This window comes from Oryctolagus cuniculus, chromosome 17 (assembly GCF_051225735.1).
Source record: "Oryctolagus cuniculus isolate XC-2025 breed Fujian yellow rabbit chromosome 17, ASM5122573v1, whole genome shotgun sequence".
In the NCBI taxonomy this organism is placed as follows: domain Eukaryota; kingdom Metazoa; phylum Chordata; class Mammalia; order Lagomorpha; family Leporidae; genus Oryctolagus; species Oryctolagus cuniculus.
Window position 1 is genome coordinate 23,120,979 of NC_142883.1, and position 17,598 is coordinate 23,138,576.

Sequence of the window (17,598 nt, forward strand, 5' to 3'; positions counted from 1 at the left end):
CGCCTGATTTTTTTTTTAAGATTTATTTTGTAAATGTATTTGAAAGGCTGAGTTACAGAGAGAGAGAGGGAGAGACACAGAGAGTGAGCTTCCATCTGCTGAAGGAACCAGGAGCTTCTTCTGGGTCTCCCACATGAGCGCAGGGACCCAAGCATTGAGGCCATCTTCCACTCTTCTCCCCAGGCACATTAGCAGGGAGCCGAATTGGAAGTGGAGCAACTGAGATTCGAACTGGTGCCCACATGGGCTGCTGGCATCTTAGGCAGTGGCCTAACATGCTACACCACAATGCTGGCCCCTGTATGTATTTATTTATTTTTAAGAAAATGATCATCCATTTTCTTTTTAAAAATGTTGTTTATTTGAGAGTCAGAGGTAGAAACAAGTGGACAGAGAGAGCAGAGAGAAAGAGAAAAAGAGAGAGAGAGAGAGAGAGAGGTCTTCACCCACTGGTTCATTCCCTCAAATGTCTGCAATGGCCAGGCTGAGCCAGGCTGAAGCTGGAAGTCGCAAGCGCAGTCTGGCTGTCCCACATGGGTGGCAGGAACCCAGTGTCTTGAGCCATCACTGCCACCTTCCGGGGTCTGGTAAATTCGTGCGCTGCCTCCTCTCTGTTCTGTGCCTCTTTTCCTAACATTTGGTGCCCCATGGAAGAGGCACCAATCTGCAACTCTTTTCCTAACAGGCCCCTGCTACCCACGTGGGAGACCCAGATGAAGCTCCTGGCTCCTGGCTTCAGCCCGGCCCAGCTCTGGCTGTTGTGGCCATTTGGGGAGTGAACCAGGGAATAGATAAATCTTTTTTTTTTTTTTTTTTTTTTAAGAAACTTTTCCTGTGCTTGTTAGTCATTTGTATATCTTTGGAGAAATACTGGTTGAAGTCCTTTACCCGTTTTTTCCCTTTGCCTGGTTTCCAGCTGGACTGTCTGTCTTGGGAAAACCTCTTCCCGCTCTGAGGTTGTGCCATCCCCGTCTTCTGGGAACACTGTTGGCACAGAGGTACCGTGGGAGGTGACGGGCCTCGCACAGGGTTAGAAGTGGTGAACACTGGATGGGCTCTGGATCGGCTCCGGCCCCGGGACGGACCAGCCGGTGTACCTAGGACGGGCTTGGTCTGGGCGCTGAATACCAGCACCCTGGGAAGCCCCTCAGTGCCAGGCAAACTGGGACGGCCGGTCCCCATCCTGTGGGTCAGCTCAGACAGCCACCGTGTCTGCTACAGTCTGAGTGTGTCGGAGAGGCATTGCCCACGGCAGTGCAGGGTGGAGAGGCGGGCTCTTCTGGACGGCCCCGCTCGTGACAGTGGAGCCCTCACGAGTGGCATCAGTGCCCTCAGGGAGGAGCTCCGGGGGGCCCCACGCGGCCCTCCCATCACGCAGGTGCAGCAACAGGGCGCCCTCTGCGAAGCCTTCCTTACGGAGTCCGCTGGCGGTTGGTCTGGGCCTCGCCAGCCTCCAGGACTGTGAGTGGGGTTTCTGCTGCTGCTCGGCCGCCCAGGCTCAGGCGCTCTGTGGTGGAAGCCTGCACAGATGGCTCAGAGAATCACTGATGCAACGTTAACCCCAAAGACCCCAAAGCATCGCAGGCGAGAGTAGGGACTCAGGGAGAGAGAGGGCTTCCTGGCCTCGGATCTGAGCCCGTCCGACCCCCACGGCGAGCCTGAGTCCCAGGGGAACGTGCCCCACCCTGGGTCAGGGGAGCCGTGCCCCTCCCAGGGGCTTTGAAGCAGGGAACTCACCCAGGACACGGAGAGTGCATCGGTGAGTTCGTCCCAGGGCTGCTGAGCGCCGGTAACCGGGAAACCGTTGGGAGAAGTGTGGGTTTCTTCTGAGTGGACTGATGCGAAGCCATTGTCAGCGACAGTGGGACACACACTGTTCACACCAAAACTGCTTCGGATCTCCGGAAATGTAGCAGAAGCAGCCCGCGAAACTGGCTGATCGCCCGGATGACGACTCTGGGAGATTATACACACAGGCAGGAAAGCTGTCAGTGGGGAGCGGGCCATTTAGGACCCCGTGAGTGAGGGGAGGCCAGTTTCTCTTTTCCTGCTGTCCTGTGTGGCCGGGGCTCTATGAGACACACTGATGCCGCACAGACCCTCTGGCAGGCCGGCTTCCTCCAGCGGCCCGCACGGGTGGAGTCGGTGCCAGGATGGGATGAGTCTTCCATTGCCAGTGTTGGGTCAGCGGGAAATCTCGGCTGGAAAGCCAGGCCACACCCTGCCCTCCAAGCTAATCCAGACGTGCGTTTCCCAGGCTTGCTCCGGGCAGGCTCCCCACTCTGACACCTTACCTGCTGCATGCAGAGGCCAGGATGCCTTGGTCTAATCTGGGTTCCCTTGCGAGGTTGTCTCCTCACTGTGCCTGCATGATGACACGTGTGCCGTGTGGGCCTTGTGAACATGGCTGGGGCTGCTGGGTGGCATCTGACTCCCTTTTCTGTTGCTGTAACAGAATACTTGAGACGGAGTCATTGTTTAAAATGTATTTGTTTATTATTTCTATTTCTTTAGAAGATAAAGAGACAGAGGCAGACACAGAGAGGTCTCCCATCTGCTGTCTCTTCCCAAATGCCTATAGTAACTGGGCCTGGGCCAGGCTGTAGCTAGGAGCCCAGAACTCATGCAGGTCTCTCACGTGGGTGGCGGGGACCCAAGTACTTGAGCCACTACCTGCTGCCTCCCCAGGTGACAATGAGCAGGTGAGCTGGACCTGGAGGTGGAACTGAGCCTCCAACCACACTCTCCAGTATGGGATGTGGGTGTCCCAAGTGGCCCAGCACCCACATGGATGTTGGGCGATTTATAAAGAACAGAAGTGACGTAGCTCGTGGTTCTGGAGGTTGGAAGCCCAAGATCAGGGGGCTGTACCTGGAAGAGCCTCGGGCTGCCTTGTAGCACCGCTGGAGAATGAAGGGCGAGTGGCCGTGTGTGGGAGACAGAACACCCGGGGTCTCTCGCCGCATCTCGTGCCGTCCTGCGGGGATGGCAGTAATCTCTCCAGGACCTGCTCACCTCCTGTGGGTTCCACCACCTCCCAGCACGGCTACACCGGGGCCAGATTTCAACATGAGCTTTGGAGAAGACAAACCATGGTCAAGCCATCGCACTTGGAGGCCTGAGGCGAGGGCAGTCCTGACGGCAGGTGACACAGTGGAGGCTCATTCCATGGTTAGTCCACACAGCCGTGAGGCAGGCGTTTCCTTCCTGGGAACAGAGAGGTGACGTCACCTGCCAGGGTCACACAGCTGGTGAGTGGCATGACCAGCACAAGAACCCACAGCCTCTGCCATTGCAGTGTGAGCTCTTAATTACCATCTCCTTGGGATCAAAACTGAGTGACGTCTGTTTTTTTTTTTTTTTTTAATTTTTTTTTTTTATTTGAAAGGCAGAATGACAGAGAGGGAGAGAGAGTTACAGAGAAAGCTCTTCCATCCTCTGGTTCACTTCCTTTTTTTTTTTTTTTTTTTTTTTTTTTGACAGGCAGAGTGGACAGTGAGAGAGAGAGACAGAGAGAAAGGTCTTCCTTTGCCGTTGGTTCACCCTCCAATGGCCGCCACGGCTGGCGCACTGCGGCCGGCGCACTGCGCTGATCCGATGGCAGGAGCCAGGAGCCAGGTGCTTTTCCTGGTCTCCCATGGGGTGCAGGGCCCAAGCACCTGGACCATCCTCCACTGCACTCCCGGGCCACAGCAGAGAGCTGGCCTGGAAGAGGGGCAACCGGGACAGAATCCGGCGCCCCGACCGGGACTAGAACCCGGTGTGCCGGCGCCGCAAGGTGGAGGATTAGCCTAGTGAGCCGCGGCGCCGGCCTACTTCCCACAGCTAAGGCTGGGTCAGGCCGAAGCTGGGAGCCTGGAGCTCCATCCGGGCCTCCCACAGAGGTGGCAGGTTCCCAAGTCATTGGGCCATTGTCTGCTGCCTCCTAGGCTATTTAACAGGAAATCAGATGGGAAGAGGGGGCCTAACTTGATCCCAGGGACTCCAGGATGGGACATGGGCCTCCTGAGTAGTGGCTTAATGTGCCGCTGGGGGCAACATCCAAATTCGGGTGCATCTTAAATTTTGCTCTGCGCAGAACCCCTTGGGAAGCTGTCGCCAATGCGGATTCAGAGGCGTTGGGTGGGGCCTTGAGCTTGAACCTGCATCTCTGATGCGCTCCCGTGCGCTGCCAGGGTTGCTGGTCCTGGGGCACACTCTGAGCAGCAGGGAGCCTGAACAATCCCTGCTGGTCTCCTGAGCCCTGGTGGGGGCCCGCCCCCAGCAGCACCGGCAGCGCCTCCTGGACGGGACCCAGCTGAGCGCTGGCCAGGCCTCTCCGGCAGGCCCTGCAAGGCACCCTTGGTTGCCTGCCCCAACATTTCCACCTGCCAGTTGGCTGGCAGGTGACAGCCGATTGTGACAATTTAGCCAGAGTTCCTGTCCAGACAGGTCTTGAGCTCAGCCAAGGTAAATGCAGCCCTGCTGTCAGAAATGAAGTGCCTGGCGGGCCTCCGGGCGTCAGTGAGAGAGGCAGAAGAGACACTGTCGTGGCAGGCACTTAGGATGGGGCTGGCAGCTCTGCCCGCAACGCCTCACTGGGACAGGTCCAGTGCAATCGTTGTAAAGGCTCCACTCACCAGATGCCCGCAGGGGGCTGGGCCCTGTGCACTCAGAGCTTCGTGGTGGTAAACTTGGCCGTATCTTTTCAAGAATCCCATGAGACAGGTGACTGATGAGGGCACTGATGATCATGGAACGGAGCCAGTTCTTGAACTTGAGTCTGTCCGGCTTCCTCTGGGTCTCCCACGTTCCCAGGCACGTTAGCAGGGAGCTGGATTGGAAGTGGAGCAGCCAGGACTTGAACCAGTGCCCATAGGGGATGCTGACACTGCAGCCCGGGGCCATTTTCTAGGTTCCATTTTCTAGGAACTTTTGAAATGCCCTGTGTACTGCACCTTACCACCTGTCCAACAGGAGTGGGGTTTAGGCTGTGGGGTAGCCCAGCCCTCAGTCGGTGTCTGAAGCCCATCAGCCTCTGGGGCTCCCCCTTGGTGGGTGTTAGTCCTAGCTTGGCCGGGGCGTCGTCCCGCAGTCTCTGGGGAGCTGTGTGCGGTCCCCTGCGAAGTCTGCCGGCCCCTTGGTCTGGGCCTCGCCAGCCTCCAGGACTGTGAGCGGGGTTTCTGCTGCTGCTCGGCCGCCCAGGCTCAGGCGCTCTGTGGTGGAAGCCTGCACAGGCGGAGGCGGGGCCAGCCTGGGGCTTCACTCTGCTTTAAGCTTGTGTGTGTGTGTGTGTGTGTGTGTGTGTGTGTGTGTGTGTGTGTGACTGCATGCCTGGGACGGTGTGGAGGGAGGGAGCCAGGCTGCGGCAGGGGGAATGACCGCCCCCCCACCCCTCCCCACTCTTCACTCATCTTCCGCGGGGCGCCGGCCCCCAGGTCCCCAGAGTGTCTCAATTATCAGAAGAGCATCTGCCTCCCAGTGGGTGGGGAGGGCAGGAGCCCGCGTCCCTGCTGGGCCCAGGGCAAGGGCTGGCTGGGCAGCTGGCAGCTTGGCAGGGACGGCACGCTCTGTTCTGCTGCTGCCAGCAGGCTGACCAGTGACCCGCAGCGCCCAGGACTCTGCAGGGGCGGCGGCACCGGCTCTGTGCCTCCCGCAGCCAGGGAATGCGATGCCATCGCCCTTTCTGCCAGCCGTCTCCCGGCCCCCTCCAAACCCTGGCCTGAGTGGGCCTCTGCAGGGGCACCTAGTCCCCAGCCCCTGGGCCAGACTTGTTGATTTTCCCTGCTCAGGCCCACAGTAGTGGCTCAAAAATAAGCTCCCAACGCTTCCTTGCTGCCCAGCCCCCCCTTCTCAACCCAGCTGCCCACAGGCGAGCCCTGCTTTCAGAAGCCCAACCTCTTCCCTCAGACTAGCAACTCACCAAGATCAAGGGCCAGCCTCCACCGTTAGACAGGCACATTCAACAATCCTGGTTTCTTCTCTCAAGGGCATGGACGATGTCTTCCTGTTGGTCAGGGACATCCCCGAAGGTGGCCGCTCTGCGGGGTCCATCCTGCTGTTCCCTTGTGCTCTAAGCCGGGCTCGGCCTTGGGCGTTTGTCTGGGAATAGCTGGGCCAGGCCTGGGCGTGGAGGGTGTGCGTTTGGCTGGGGTTACGGCTAGGGCTAGGACTATGAGCAGTCCCGGGCCCAGCTGAGCCCCAGGGGCTCCCAGGCCTACACCGCCCTCTCTGCCCCAGGTACAGTCTCTCACAGGAAATCTGAGCGGGGAGGTGCCGGGTAGTCCCTGCACGCCTGGCTGCTCATGGCCCCTGGGGTTTGTCTTGGGTGCCGGTAGGAGGACAACCACAGCTACTACGTGTCCCGTCTGTACGGTCCCAGCGAGCCCCGCAGCCGGGAACTGTGGGTAGATGTGGCCCAGGCGAATCAGAGCTACGTGAAGGTCCACAGAGTCCTCTCCAACACCCACCGGCAGGCGTCCGTGAGTGCCCTGGGCCCCCGCGGGAAGCCCCAGGCTGGGAGGCTGCGGCTAGCCCACCCGACCTAGGCAGCGGCCATGGCTGTGGCCTGAGGGCTGCGCTCAGGGGCAGACTCCCCAAGAGATGCCCAGGGGCTTGGCCAGAGTGGGGGTGCCTGCCTGTGGCCCTAGGGACCTGCCTGGGATGTACTTGCCCCCACCGTGTCCAGACAAGCGTGGGGCCGCGCTGACTCCTCCCGTCCCCCGCAGAGAGTTGTCTTGTCCTTCGACTTCCCTTTCTACGGGCATCCTCTGCGGCAGATCACCATAGCAACTGGAGGTGAGGCTGCCCCATGGGGCCTGGGGGAGGGTCGGTGATCTTGGCCTGAACTCTGGGGCCCATTGGAGACAGGATTGGGTGCATGGCTCTGTCGGGAGCCCCATTCTCGAGAGGGAGCTTGGGGGATGTCAGACATCCCCCTCACCTCTGCTGACCCGTGTGTGCATGCATATATGTGTGTGTGTGTGCCGGGCCAGTGTGGGCAGCCCTGGGGTCCCTGTAATTCTGAGTGCATGAATGAGGGAGAGAGGGGGACCAGTGCTGAGAACCTTGGCTCCTGGGAACGGGCTCCCCATTGGTAGGAGGACCCATCAATTCCTGTACACGCCAGCTGCACCTGCCACTTCCCCAGGGACAGGAGGGGTGGGAGAGCCGTCTCTGCTCTGGGTACTTGGCCCCATACGTGCCAGACCAGGGGTCCCAGCCGCCTCCAGCCCCATCGGGACAGGCCCTGCTGCCCTCGGACAAGAGACCCCCAGAAGCAGTTCCCCCGGGGCCATCTCTGGGGACTCGCTGCACCTCTCGCACCCTAGGCTTCATCTTCGTGGGAGATGTGACCCACCGCATGCTCACAGCCACGCAGTACGTGGCCCCCCTGATGGCCAACTTCAACCCCGGCTACTCCGACAATTCCACAGTTGCCTACCTGGACAATGGTGAGATGAGATCTCAGAGTTTAAATCACTCAGCTCCAGCAATCCCTTTGGTCAGGCCCCTTGGAGGGGTCTGAGGCTCAGGGTGGACAAGGGACTTGCCTGAAGTCCCGAAGCCAGGCAGCTGTTCCACCTTTCTGGGCTCAGTTGACTCATCTGTAAAATGGGCACAAAATGCCTGCTGCCTCCAGGATCTCATGGGATAACATGGCAGTGCCTGGTGCGTAGTGGGGTAACATACGTGACAGGGTCTGTACTATCCCTTATCCTCACCAGGTGGTTCCTCGAGTACCACCTGTCCCGGGAGAAGTGTTATTTCTCCTCTTTCTCCTTTTTGACTCCAGGGGTCCAGGCGGGCAAACAGGAAGGGTGTGTGTTGGGTAAAAAACCATCAGGTCTGCTGTCCAGCGGCTGACACGGGGTCCTCCACCGCTTGGGGGCCAGGCTGGTGTTTGAGGGGGTGCCCATTTCCTGCTCCCTTAGATTTGCAACCTCAAAGGGAACTGTCCGGTGGCCACTGCGCTGTGGCTGCCTTGGGCGGGGCTCTCCCCGTGCAGCCAGGTCTCCTCCACTCCGCTCTGCAGGGACAGTCTTTGTGGTTCAGTGGGACCACGTCTACCTCCAAGGCCGTGAGGACCGGGGCAGCTTCACCTTCCAGGCAGCCCTGCACCGGGACGGCCGCATTGTCTTCGGCTACAAAGAGGTGAGCGGGCTGGCTGCAGGGCTGGCGGGGGCTTGCCTGCAGCAGGTGTCTGGAGAGAAGCTACGGGGTACCAGGTCCAGGGTTTGGTGCCGAGGGTGCAGCTGGTGACCTGTGGGCCCTGTCCTCTGGGAGCGACAGAAATGATGGGGACTAATGGAGGCTCACCACTGAGACAAGTGCTCCTAAGAGGAGCTACCAGGTGCTGGTCGAGCCTGGCACGGGGCTCTTCGCCTTGCCAGAGACTGGGGCGGAGGGGTAGGGGAACTTCTCTGGGGAAAAGACCTGAAATGTGCAAGATGAATAGGAGGTAAGGAAGCAAAGAGGAGAGTGGGTGTGTTCCAGCAGAGAGGAGGGTGTGCACAAAGGCCCTGTGGCAGGACCGTGCGTGGCTGGAGGGGAAAGTGAGGAGGTGCAGAATTGCTTTAGAAACAAGGCCACTGTAGCTTTGGAGCGGAGAACAGATTGTTGGGGGCCTGGAGGAGTTGCTGGGAGATGATCTGGGGTCAAGACGCCCGCAGCTTAGAGCAGGGAGACGGATTTGAGAGCCACCTAGCAATGACTTAGCCGGATCTGCGGATAGGGGAGGGAGATGAATGAAAGGGTGGGATCGGGATCCAGGCTGACCCCCGGCTGTGGCCTGCGTGGACGTGCGGGAAGCCTTGGTTTTGGATGGGACACCGGCATGGAGATGTCTTTGGGTCCTCCCAGGGCTGACTGAGCAGGCCGGCACCGGGGCTGGGTGGGGAGGGGAAGGCAGGGCTGGCCGGTGTCTTTGGGGTGGACGGAGCTGCTTCTCCCCACCGCAGATCCCTATGTCTGTCCTGGAAATCAGCTCCTCCCAGCACCCCGTGAAAGCGGGCCTGTCAGATGCCTTCATGATCCTCAACCCGGCCCCTGGTGTGCCAGGTGAGTCCCCTCAGTCGGTGGCACCCAGCCAGGTGTGTGGGGGGGGGAGACGGCAGGGTCAGGGGAGGAAAGGAGGCGCAACCAGGCCCCGTTTCTTTGGCGCAGCACGAGGAGTGTTTTTTCTGCAAAATCGCCAGTAGGAGGCGCTGCTCTGGTTGGTGAGGGGGAGGGAGGCAGAGTCCCTCTCAGCACCTGCTCCACTTGGAAAACCTCCAAAGACCTTCAAGAGCGGGTTTTGAGTCCTCCCAGGTCACAGCGGCTCCCCACCCCAGCAGATAAAAGGAATATCACAAGGTGTCGGGGCAGGAATCCAGTCCCAGCCAGGCCGCTACCTCTGTCCTTTGGCAAACCACAGCCCCTCTCTAGCCTCACTTGCCTCGTCTGTCAAATGGGGCAGTAGCTAGGGGGGTGCGTCTTCCCCCAGCTCTGCCTCCTCCACTGACAGGGCTAGGCAGACACTAGGCTCAGAGCTGCCGAGCTGTGAGTGCAGCGTTCCACCGGCCGCAGACCCCAGGCGGCTCTGGGGAGGGGCTCCTGTCTGATCTTCTCCTCTGTGCTAGATGGGGCTGGGAACCTTCTGAACTCGACCCTGGCCGTGCCAGGCTGGGAGAAGGGAGGTGCGCGGGAGCCACCAGGACGCCCTCTTGTGGAGGGGCGAGGCAGCACCGCGCTGTGACGGCTGGGGGAGCCGGGATGCTTGCGTGTGTTGGTGGCGTACAGCCAGTACTTGCCTTCTGATCCCCTGCTGTGTACCAGGCCACCGTGGTCTGGGTTTATTTATTCATTTTAAAAGATTTATTTTGTTTATTTGGAAGGCAGAGTTATATATAAAGAGGGAGACACTGTGAGAGAGGTCTACCATCCACTGCTTCACTCCCCAAATGGCTGTAATGGCCAGAGCTGGGCCACGCTGAAGCCAGGAGCCAGGAGCTTTTTCCTGGCTTCCCATGCAGGTGCAGGGGCCCAAGCACTTGGACCATCCTCCACTCCTTTCCCAGGCCATCAGCAGAGAGCTGGATCGGAAGTAGAGCAGTGGGGACTCAAACCGGAGCCCATGTGGGAGGCTGGTGCCACAGGTGGAGGCTTAACCTACTACGCCACAGCGCTGGCCCTGCGGTTTATTTCTTTATCTGTGAAGTGGGCAGAAGAGTGATACTTTGCCTCCCAGAGTTACTATGAAGATGAACGCAATCCTGCATATAGAGGGTTTGGCCCTGTGCCTGCCACGCTGGCCCTGTGGTCCTGTATGAGAATAGCTTCCCGGGGCAGGCAACCAGCCTAGCAGTGAAGATGCCAGTGCAGAGCCCTTATCAGAGTGCCGGGTTCGAGTCTCACCTCCGTTTCGGATTCTAACCCGGCAGTGATGGCTTCCGTAGGCGGGTCCCTGCCACCCGCATCAGAGATCTGAATTGAGTTCTGGGCTCCTGGCTTCAGCCCAGCCCAGCCCTGACCACGGTGGGCATTTGGGGAGTGAACCAGTGGATGGAGCGCTCCGTCTGCTGTCTCTGTCTCTCTGCCTCTCAAATTACAATAAACAAAAAGCAAAAGTTCTTCCCATGCTATCATTTACAACTCAGAATTTTACATTCCAGCGAGACACTGGGAATTGTAGCAAACAGGGCGGGTCTAGGAGCCGGTGACACCCCGACGCTGGTGGGTCACAGGTCAGACGCCACAGCCACGGCGTTGTCCCGTGGCTTCTGTGGCAGTTGGTGTCTTCGCTCGGTGACACAGCCCCCTCCGAGATGACTGATGCTGTCTGGGGATCCAGCCGCGGGGAAGCGGGAGCAGGCCCTGCCCTGCCCTCACCTCTGTGTGATCCTGGGAACAAGGGCCTGCTCCCACCTGAGTTTGGGTGGAAGTGTTCCAGAAATTGCATCCCTGTTGTCTGAGGTTGTGAGCGTGGATGCTCAGGCGTGGACTTCAGGAGGTCCGGGAGCGGAGCCCGTTCCCACGCCCGTGTCTCCCTGGGACAGTAGCCGGGCGGCCTGCGGGGCTGCAGATGGGCCCAGTCCATCCATGCTTTTGGAGGTGACAGGGACGTGTTTTTTGTTTTGTTTTGTTTTGTTTTTTTGACAGGCAGAGTGGACAGTGAGAGAGAGAGACAGAGAGAAAGGTCTTCCTTTGCCGTTGGTTCACCCTCCAATGGCCGCCGCGGCCGGCGCACCGCGCTGATCTGATGGCAGGAGCCAGGAGCCAGGTGCTTTTCCTGGTCTCCCATGGGGTGCAGGGCCCAAGCACCTGGGCCATCCTCCACTGCACTGGCCACAGCAGAGGGCTGGCCTGGAAGAGGGGCAACCGGGACAGAATCCGGCGCCCTGACCGGGACTAGAACCTGGTGTGCCGGCGCCGCTAGGCGGAGGATTAGCCTAGTGAGCCGCGGCGCCGGCCCAGACAGGGACGTTTTTAATGCCAGCATCATTTGACGCAGCTAAGCGGTTAGATGGGTCTGATACTCAGCCCAGCAGGTAGGGATTTGTTTGGATTAAGTTGAGCTGCAGATAACAAGAGGCCCCAAATAACCAGGACTTGAACAAGACAGTTCCGGGAGAGCCCCTGGCCCGCAGAGCCTGTAATCTCCACGGATGTCCCCATCTTGCAAGCCAGCTTAGTTGCACAGAGAAGGTGGCGTCACTGTCCTTGTACCCGGCCCCCTCCCCGCCTGGGGTGCTGTGAGGCCTGGAGCCTGGCTCCCCACTGGCAAGGACTTCCCCCAGCTACTGAATCCTGTTGGGGGGTGCACATCTCTCCGAATCCCCTCCCCCCCGCAGCTCCAAAGGCTTCGCCCCCACCCCCACCCACACTCTCAGTTTCCCTCCTGGAGCCGAGGGAAGGGGACTCAGGAGAGCTGGCCTCGCTCTTCCCTGGGCCGGGAGGGGGTCCACAGAGCCGCCTGCCCTGGGTGCACCTGTGAGCAGAGCGCTGGGGCCCTGCACAGCGGTCTCTCTGGCTCCAGGGACAGGCAGAAGTCAGCGCCATTTCCTCTGTCGTTTGCTTGAGTAAGTCTGCACCTCCTGCCCGGCACCAGAGCCACAGCATGAGGAGCGCTGGAGGTCTGGTTAGCGGCTTTATGATGAAGGCTAGAGCCTGCCTTTCTCAGGCCCACTTGAGTCCAGATGGTGCCAGAGGCCTCTGCGTCCTCTGTGTCGGCTGCGGGGCGGAGGTCCCAGTGCCCTGCTGGGGGGCAGCCGTGCTGGGGAGGAGCGGCTCTGCCGTTCCCTGCACCTGCCTGCCCTGAGACAGGACTCTAAAATTGGAGGGTTTGGATCCCCGTGGGGCTTCCCTCGCTTCCTGTTCTGTTTTGCTGCTGCTTTGCTCCCTCTCGCCTTTTCTTCTTCCTCTGCCCTTTTTTCTACCTGGCTTTAATGCTGGGAGCCATCCCCCTGCCTCTGCCTCTGAGCTGAGAGCGCCATGGGGTCCCTCTGGGGCTGCAGATGACTGACTGAATGCGTGACCGAAAGAGCAAAGCAATGAACAAATGCATGGAGACTGCTCCCCTAGCCATCTTCTGGACTTAAAAAAAATTTTATTTATTTACTTGAAAGGCAGAGTTACACAGAGAGATGAGAGAGAGAGAGAGAGAGAAAGAGAGGTCTTCCATCTGCTGGTTCACTCCTCAATTGGCAGCTACGCCAATCTGAAGCCAGGAGCTTCTTCTGGGTCTCCCACGCGCGTGCAGGGGCCCGAGGACTTGGGCCATCTTCTACTGCTTTCCCAGGCCATAGCAGAGTTGGTTCAGAAGAAGAGCAGCCAAGACTCGAACTGGCACACATATGAGATGCTGGCACTGCAGGTAATGGCTTTACCCGCTACGCCACAGTATGGCCCCTGGACTTTTTTTTTTTTTTTTTTTTTTTTGTAGATTATTTATTTATTTGGAAATCAGAGTTACAGAGAGAGTGGAGAGACAGAGAGATCTTCCGCCTGCTGGTTCACTCCCCAAGTGGTCACATAGGCTGGGGCTGTGCTAGACTGAAGCCAGGAGCTTCATCTAGGCCTCCCATGAGGATGCAGGGGCCCAGACACCTAGGCCATCCTCTGCTGCTTTCCCAGGTGCATTAGCAGGGAGCTGGATCAGAAGTGGAGCAGCTGGGACGTGAACCGGGATGCTGGTGTCGCAGGTGGTGGCTTAACCCTCTACGCCACAGCGTCGGCCCAGGGACGTTTTTAATGCCATTGTCATCTGTGCCTGGAGGGAGTCTGTGGCTGGGCCTTTCTGTCTCCGGACTTCTGGTCAAACTGGAGGCTCTCCCAGGGGCAGCTGGCATTGAATTAAGTTCAAGCCAGCGCCATCTCCTGGCTGGGCAGGTGGGCGGCAGGGCTTTCAGCGTCTGGCCTTGGTACTGCCGAGTTGTAGACTAGAGACAGAGATAAAACAGAAGTCTCAAACCGCCAGTAGTGCGGCCTGGGGGCTGCCCCCATCTTGTCCCTGGGAGGATCTGTTAGTCACGGGGATGGGCGTCATCAGCGGCTGAGCCCCAGATGTTGGCAAAGGAATCCACCAGGCGACCGTCTCCAGCGGGCCAGGAGGACTGTGTATTAAGAAATTAAAACAGGCCCACAGCTGTACCCTCAAACACTTGGCAGTTGTTGGGAGCCCATGTTTTCAATTAGAGACGTTTCCACACGCCCACCCTGGCCCCTTCCTGCCACCGCTCTCCTGGCCCTGCTGGCAGAGCCCAGCTCACTGCTCTGTGCCTGGGGCCCCACCCAGCTCTGCTCCCAGCCTGGCGTGGGGGGCTCACCTAGTTCTTGCTGTGACTTGCGTTTTCTTTTCTTTTCCTTTTTTTTTTTTTATAGATTTATTTATTTATTTGAAAGGCAGAGTTACAGAGAGGCAGAGGCAGAGAGAGAGAGAGAGAGAGAGAGACACCTTTATTCTGCTGGTTCATTCCCTAAATGACCACAATGGCCAGAGCTGCACCGATCTGAAGCCGGGAGCCAGGAGTTTCCTCTGGATTTCCCACGTGGGTGCAGGGGCCCAAGCACTTGAGCCATGTCCTACTGCTTTCCCAGGTAATAGCAGACAGCTGGAGCAGAAGTGGAGTAGCCGGGACTTGAACCGGCGCCCATATGGGATGCCTGCACCACCAGCAGTGGCTTTACCCACTACGCCACAGCACAGGCCCCAGTCTTGATAAATTATAATGTGTTATTTAGAATATTATCAGCCCGTGGGTTAATTTTTCTGAATCTCAGCTTCTCCACTTGTGAAGTGAATGGCAGTGAAATTTGATTTTTTAATTAATTATTTATTTGTTTGAAAGGCAGAGTTACAGAGGGAGGGGGGAGGGAGAGAGAGACACAGAGAGAAAGGTCTTCCATCTGTTGGTTCACTACCTAAATGGCCACAACAGCCAGGGCTAGACCAGGCCAAAACTAGGAGCCTGGAACTCCATTAGCAGGGTGCCGGATCATAAGCTGGGACTTGAACCAGGGCTCCTGTGGGATGCCAGCACAGGTGGTGGCTTAACCCACTGTGTCACAGCACCAGCCCTTGAAATTCGACTTCATTCCCTGACAGCTCTCCACCTGGCGAAGCCGTGCCCCGCCCCATCTCTCAGAAAGCTGGTGCCTGGCAGTGCTCACCTGGTGGGCGCCTACCTGGGCACTCCTCATCCCGCCCGCTCTTTCTCACTATTGTCCCAAGGTGTGGCCTGTTCCTTGATCCTTCCTGGGATGGAAGGAAGGGAGAGAAAAGCTTATTACAAAAGATCCAGCTCTGATCAGGAGCATGGTCTCCTCAGTCTCCCCATCTCCTGCTCCTCTCACTCGGCCGGGAGCATCGCGTGACCCGAGGGTGGCAGATGGAGGCTCCTGGGGACAGGGCCATGGATGGTGCTGGCCTTGCAGGCACAGGCTCCCCGATGCTGACTCCTGTTTAGTTCCTGGGGGTCTTTACAGGCCCCCAAAGCCAGAGCAGCTTTTCACTGCTCAGGATGATGGCCCAAGGTTTTTGGGGCCCAGGGGTCCGCCGTGAACCTGCAGCTGGGCACCACCGTGTGGCAGAGGAAAACTCGCTTTGGCGCCAGGCCAGCTGGGTTCAATCCTGAGTTCAGTAGGAGGGCGCAATTCCAAGACTGAGGATGAAGAAATGATGGGATGCAGCTGAGAGCCTGCTCAGCGCTGGACGCTCTCCTAGATTCTTCACACCGGAGGGGGGGCAGGGGGTGGGGTCCAGGCCGGCTCAGGACCCGCCCTTCCGTGGAAGCCCCGCCCCCTTGAAGCTTTTGCTGCAAACCAGCTGAGTGAAAGACTTACTGCCCCCACCCGCTCTGAGAAAAGCCGATTCAAACCGGCTTACCCAGGAAGGGGGCCCGCTGGGGAACACTGAAGTGGCCCCATTACCAAAAAAAGAGCCAGCTGAATAACCGGGAAGTGGGCACCAGGCCAGGTCCCGGGACTCCGGAACCTGGAACACCATCAGCACCCCACCCCATCCCGGCAGCACTTCCTGCTTCTCTCTCTCTCTCTCTTCCTGCATCTTCTCAGCTTCCCTATCAGAGAGCGGAAAAGTCCCAGGGAAGCTCTCTGATTGGTGCAGATCACATCTGATGCCCAACCCCGGACCAATCGCTGTTTGGCCAGGGAGGCGGGATCCTGAAAAAAGATTTGGCTCTGATGCAGTCCCAGGGGGACTGGGACTGGGCTGGGCACAGTTCCCCAAAGGGAATGCTGTTTCCAGATGTGCATGTGGTGGGCGGGCCGCTGGGCAAGCCACACACGGCGTGGCCCTTTCCCCAGGAGAAACCAAACTGCTAGGCTCTGTGACCGCTGGCTGTGTGCCTTCCAGAGCGGAAGGACAGCAGCCCCAGTCCGGCTGGTGTGGTGGCGCAGTGGGAGGTGCCAGGGCACCCCAGCTGCTGTTTTGGGAAGCGCCTTTTCATCTGCAATTCCAGTTTTTTCCTCGAAAGGGGCTATGGCAGGTGTTTCTGTCTTCCCACTCCACAGACAAGGACCTGAGGCCCAAATGACTTGCCTCCGGGCATCCAGCGAGCCAAAAGCAGACCCTGAACTCAGGTCTCTTGACTCAGATCCTGTAGGAAGTTTCTGTGGGGACCTGGGCAGGGTTCAAGCCTGGCTCTCGGCCTGACCCTTGCTCAAGTCTCCACCTGGGAGGGGGTGGTGGGGCATGTGGTCAACAGGTGCAAAGGTCAGCCTGTCCAGCTGCACATGTGCAGAGCGCTCACTGCGGGTCACGTTCAGGACCAGAGACTCACAGTGTCACACCCCCACCCTCCACATAGAGCCTCATGTCCACATGGTGTAGTGAGTGCAGGGGAGGAGGGCCCTGGTCTGAGTGCTGGGCAAGGAGGCTGCTCAGAGGAAGTAGCCCTTGTGCTGGATCTGTGAGGGTGGGCAGACGAGGGGAGACGGGCTGGAAAAGCATGATGGGTGAAGGGAACAGCAGCTGTGAAGGCACAGTGGCGTGGGGAAGCATGGGGTCTCCTGTGTCCTGGCCCCAGGGGCAGCCAGGCCCCTGCACTGAGCAGTGCGCCCTCCTCAAGGTCCACCCCACCCTCCTGTCTCTGCAAAGCCAGCATCATCACCCCAGGGTGCTGGGCTTGCTTCCTGCCCTCCACAGCTTCGTCCTAACCCCCCGCCAGGCACCAAGTCCAGGCCTCAGGGGCCTGTGGCTGTGTCAGGCTGTGACGTCGGGCTGTGCTTGCCTTTCAGAATCTCAGCGAAGAACCATCTTTGAATACCACCGCGTGGAGCTGGACCCCAGCAAGATCACCAGCACGTCGGCTGTGGAGTTCACCCCATTGCCCAGTGAGTAGGGGCCATGCGGGTGCAGGTCCCAGGCTCGTCACTGACCCAGTGGGGCACAGCCACCTCACTTTGCATATGTCACATGGGGCCCCCTCTCAGAGCTGGCAGAGGGGCCAGACGCGTGCAGGCAGGGTTGAGCTGTGACACTGAGCGGTGGGTCTGGTCCTGGGTGTGGTGTGTGCCTGAGATAGGACAACACTCTGGGTATTAACTCAGAACTGAAAGCCGGGAAGGAGGGGGCTTGAGGTCACTCAGCCCGAGCCCCCGGGGGCGGCCACTGGGACGGAAGTGATCCCAAGTCTGTCATCGTCACTGTCACCACTGAGGTGCGGCAGGACAGTGGGGGCAGTGAGGGGAGGACAGCACCCCCACTCGCATCTTTCAGAGGGTTGGGATGTCTCGGCCTGGTTCAGGGTACCTCCTGGCTTCCTCTGCCTGCTTTCTGTGGGGCTTCTCACCTCTCTCCTCTCTTCCCCGGGGCGGGGGCGGGGGTGGCCGGGAGAAGAGGAGGAGGGGCCGCCTGCATTGAGGCTGGACGCCTGAGAGCACTGGTGAACGTGGACGCCAGTCCCAGCACGTGGACACAGCCACATTTAGGAGCAAGGACGTCTGAGGACAGGGCTGGGGCTGGGGCGGAAGCAGTGAGCCGCCCTGGGAGTGCGTTTCTGGGACACGGGCTGGGCGTTGGAGCCTCCCCTCCCCTGCCCTCCCCTCCCCTCCCCTCTTCTCCCCTCCCCTCCCCCTTTGTGTGTATTCAGCGCCATGAAGGACGTCAGAGGACAGACG

The 17,598-nt window shown here is 59.1% G+C and overlaps 1 protein-coding gene across 3 annotated transcripts in view; it reads left to right on the forward strand.

Annotated features, from left to right (window-relative positions):
* Positions 1-17,598, forward strand: part of PLXDC1 (plexin domain containing 1) — a 46,276-nt gene that overhangs the window by 13,806 nt on the left and 14,872 nt on the right. For all 3 annotated transcript variants that reach the window (XM_089318077.1, XM_070060762.2, XM_008271394.5), the window contains exons 3-8: positions 6,318-6,461; positions 6,708-6,777; positions 7,311-7,433; positions 8,015-8,133; positions 8,940-9,039; positions 16,717-16,812. In XM_089318077.1, coding sequence (XP_089174203.1) covers positions 7,343-7,433; positions 8,015-8,133; positions 8,940-9,039; positions 16,717-16,812 — 406 coding nt within the window. In that variant the 5' untranslated portion in view covers positions 6,318-6,461; positions 6,708-6,777; positions 7,311-7,342. The remainder of the gene's footprint in view (positions 1-6,317; positions 6,462-6,707; positions 6,778-7,310; positions 7,434-8,014; positions 8,134-8,939; positions 9,040-16,716; positions 16,813-17,598) is intronic.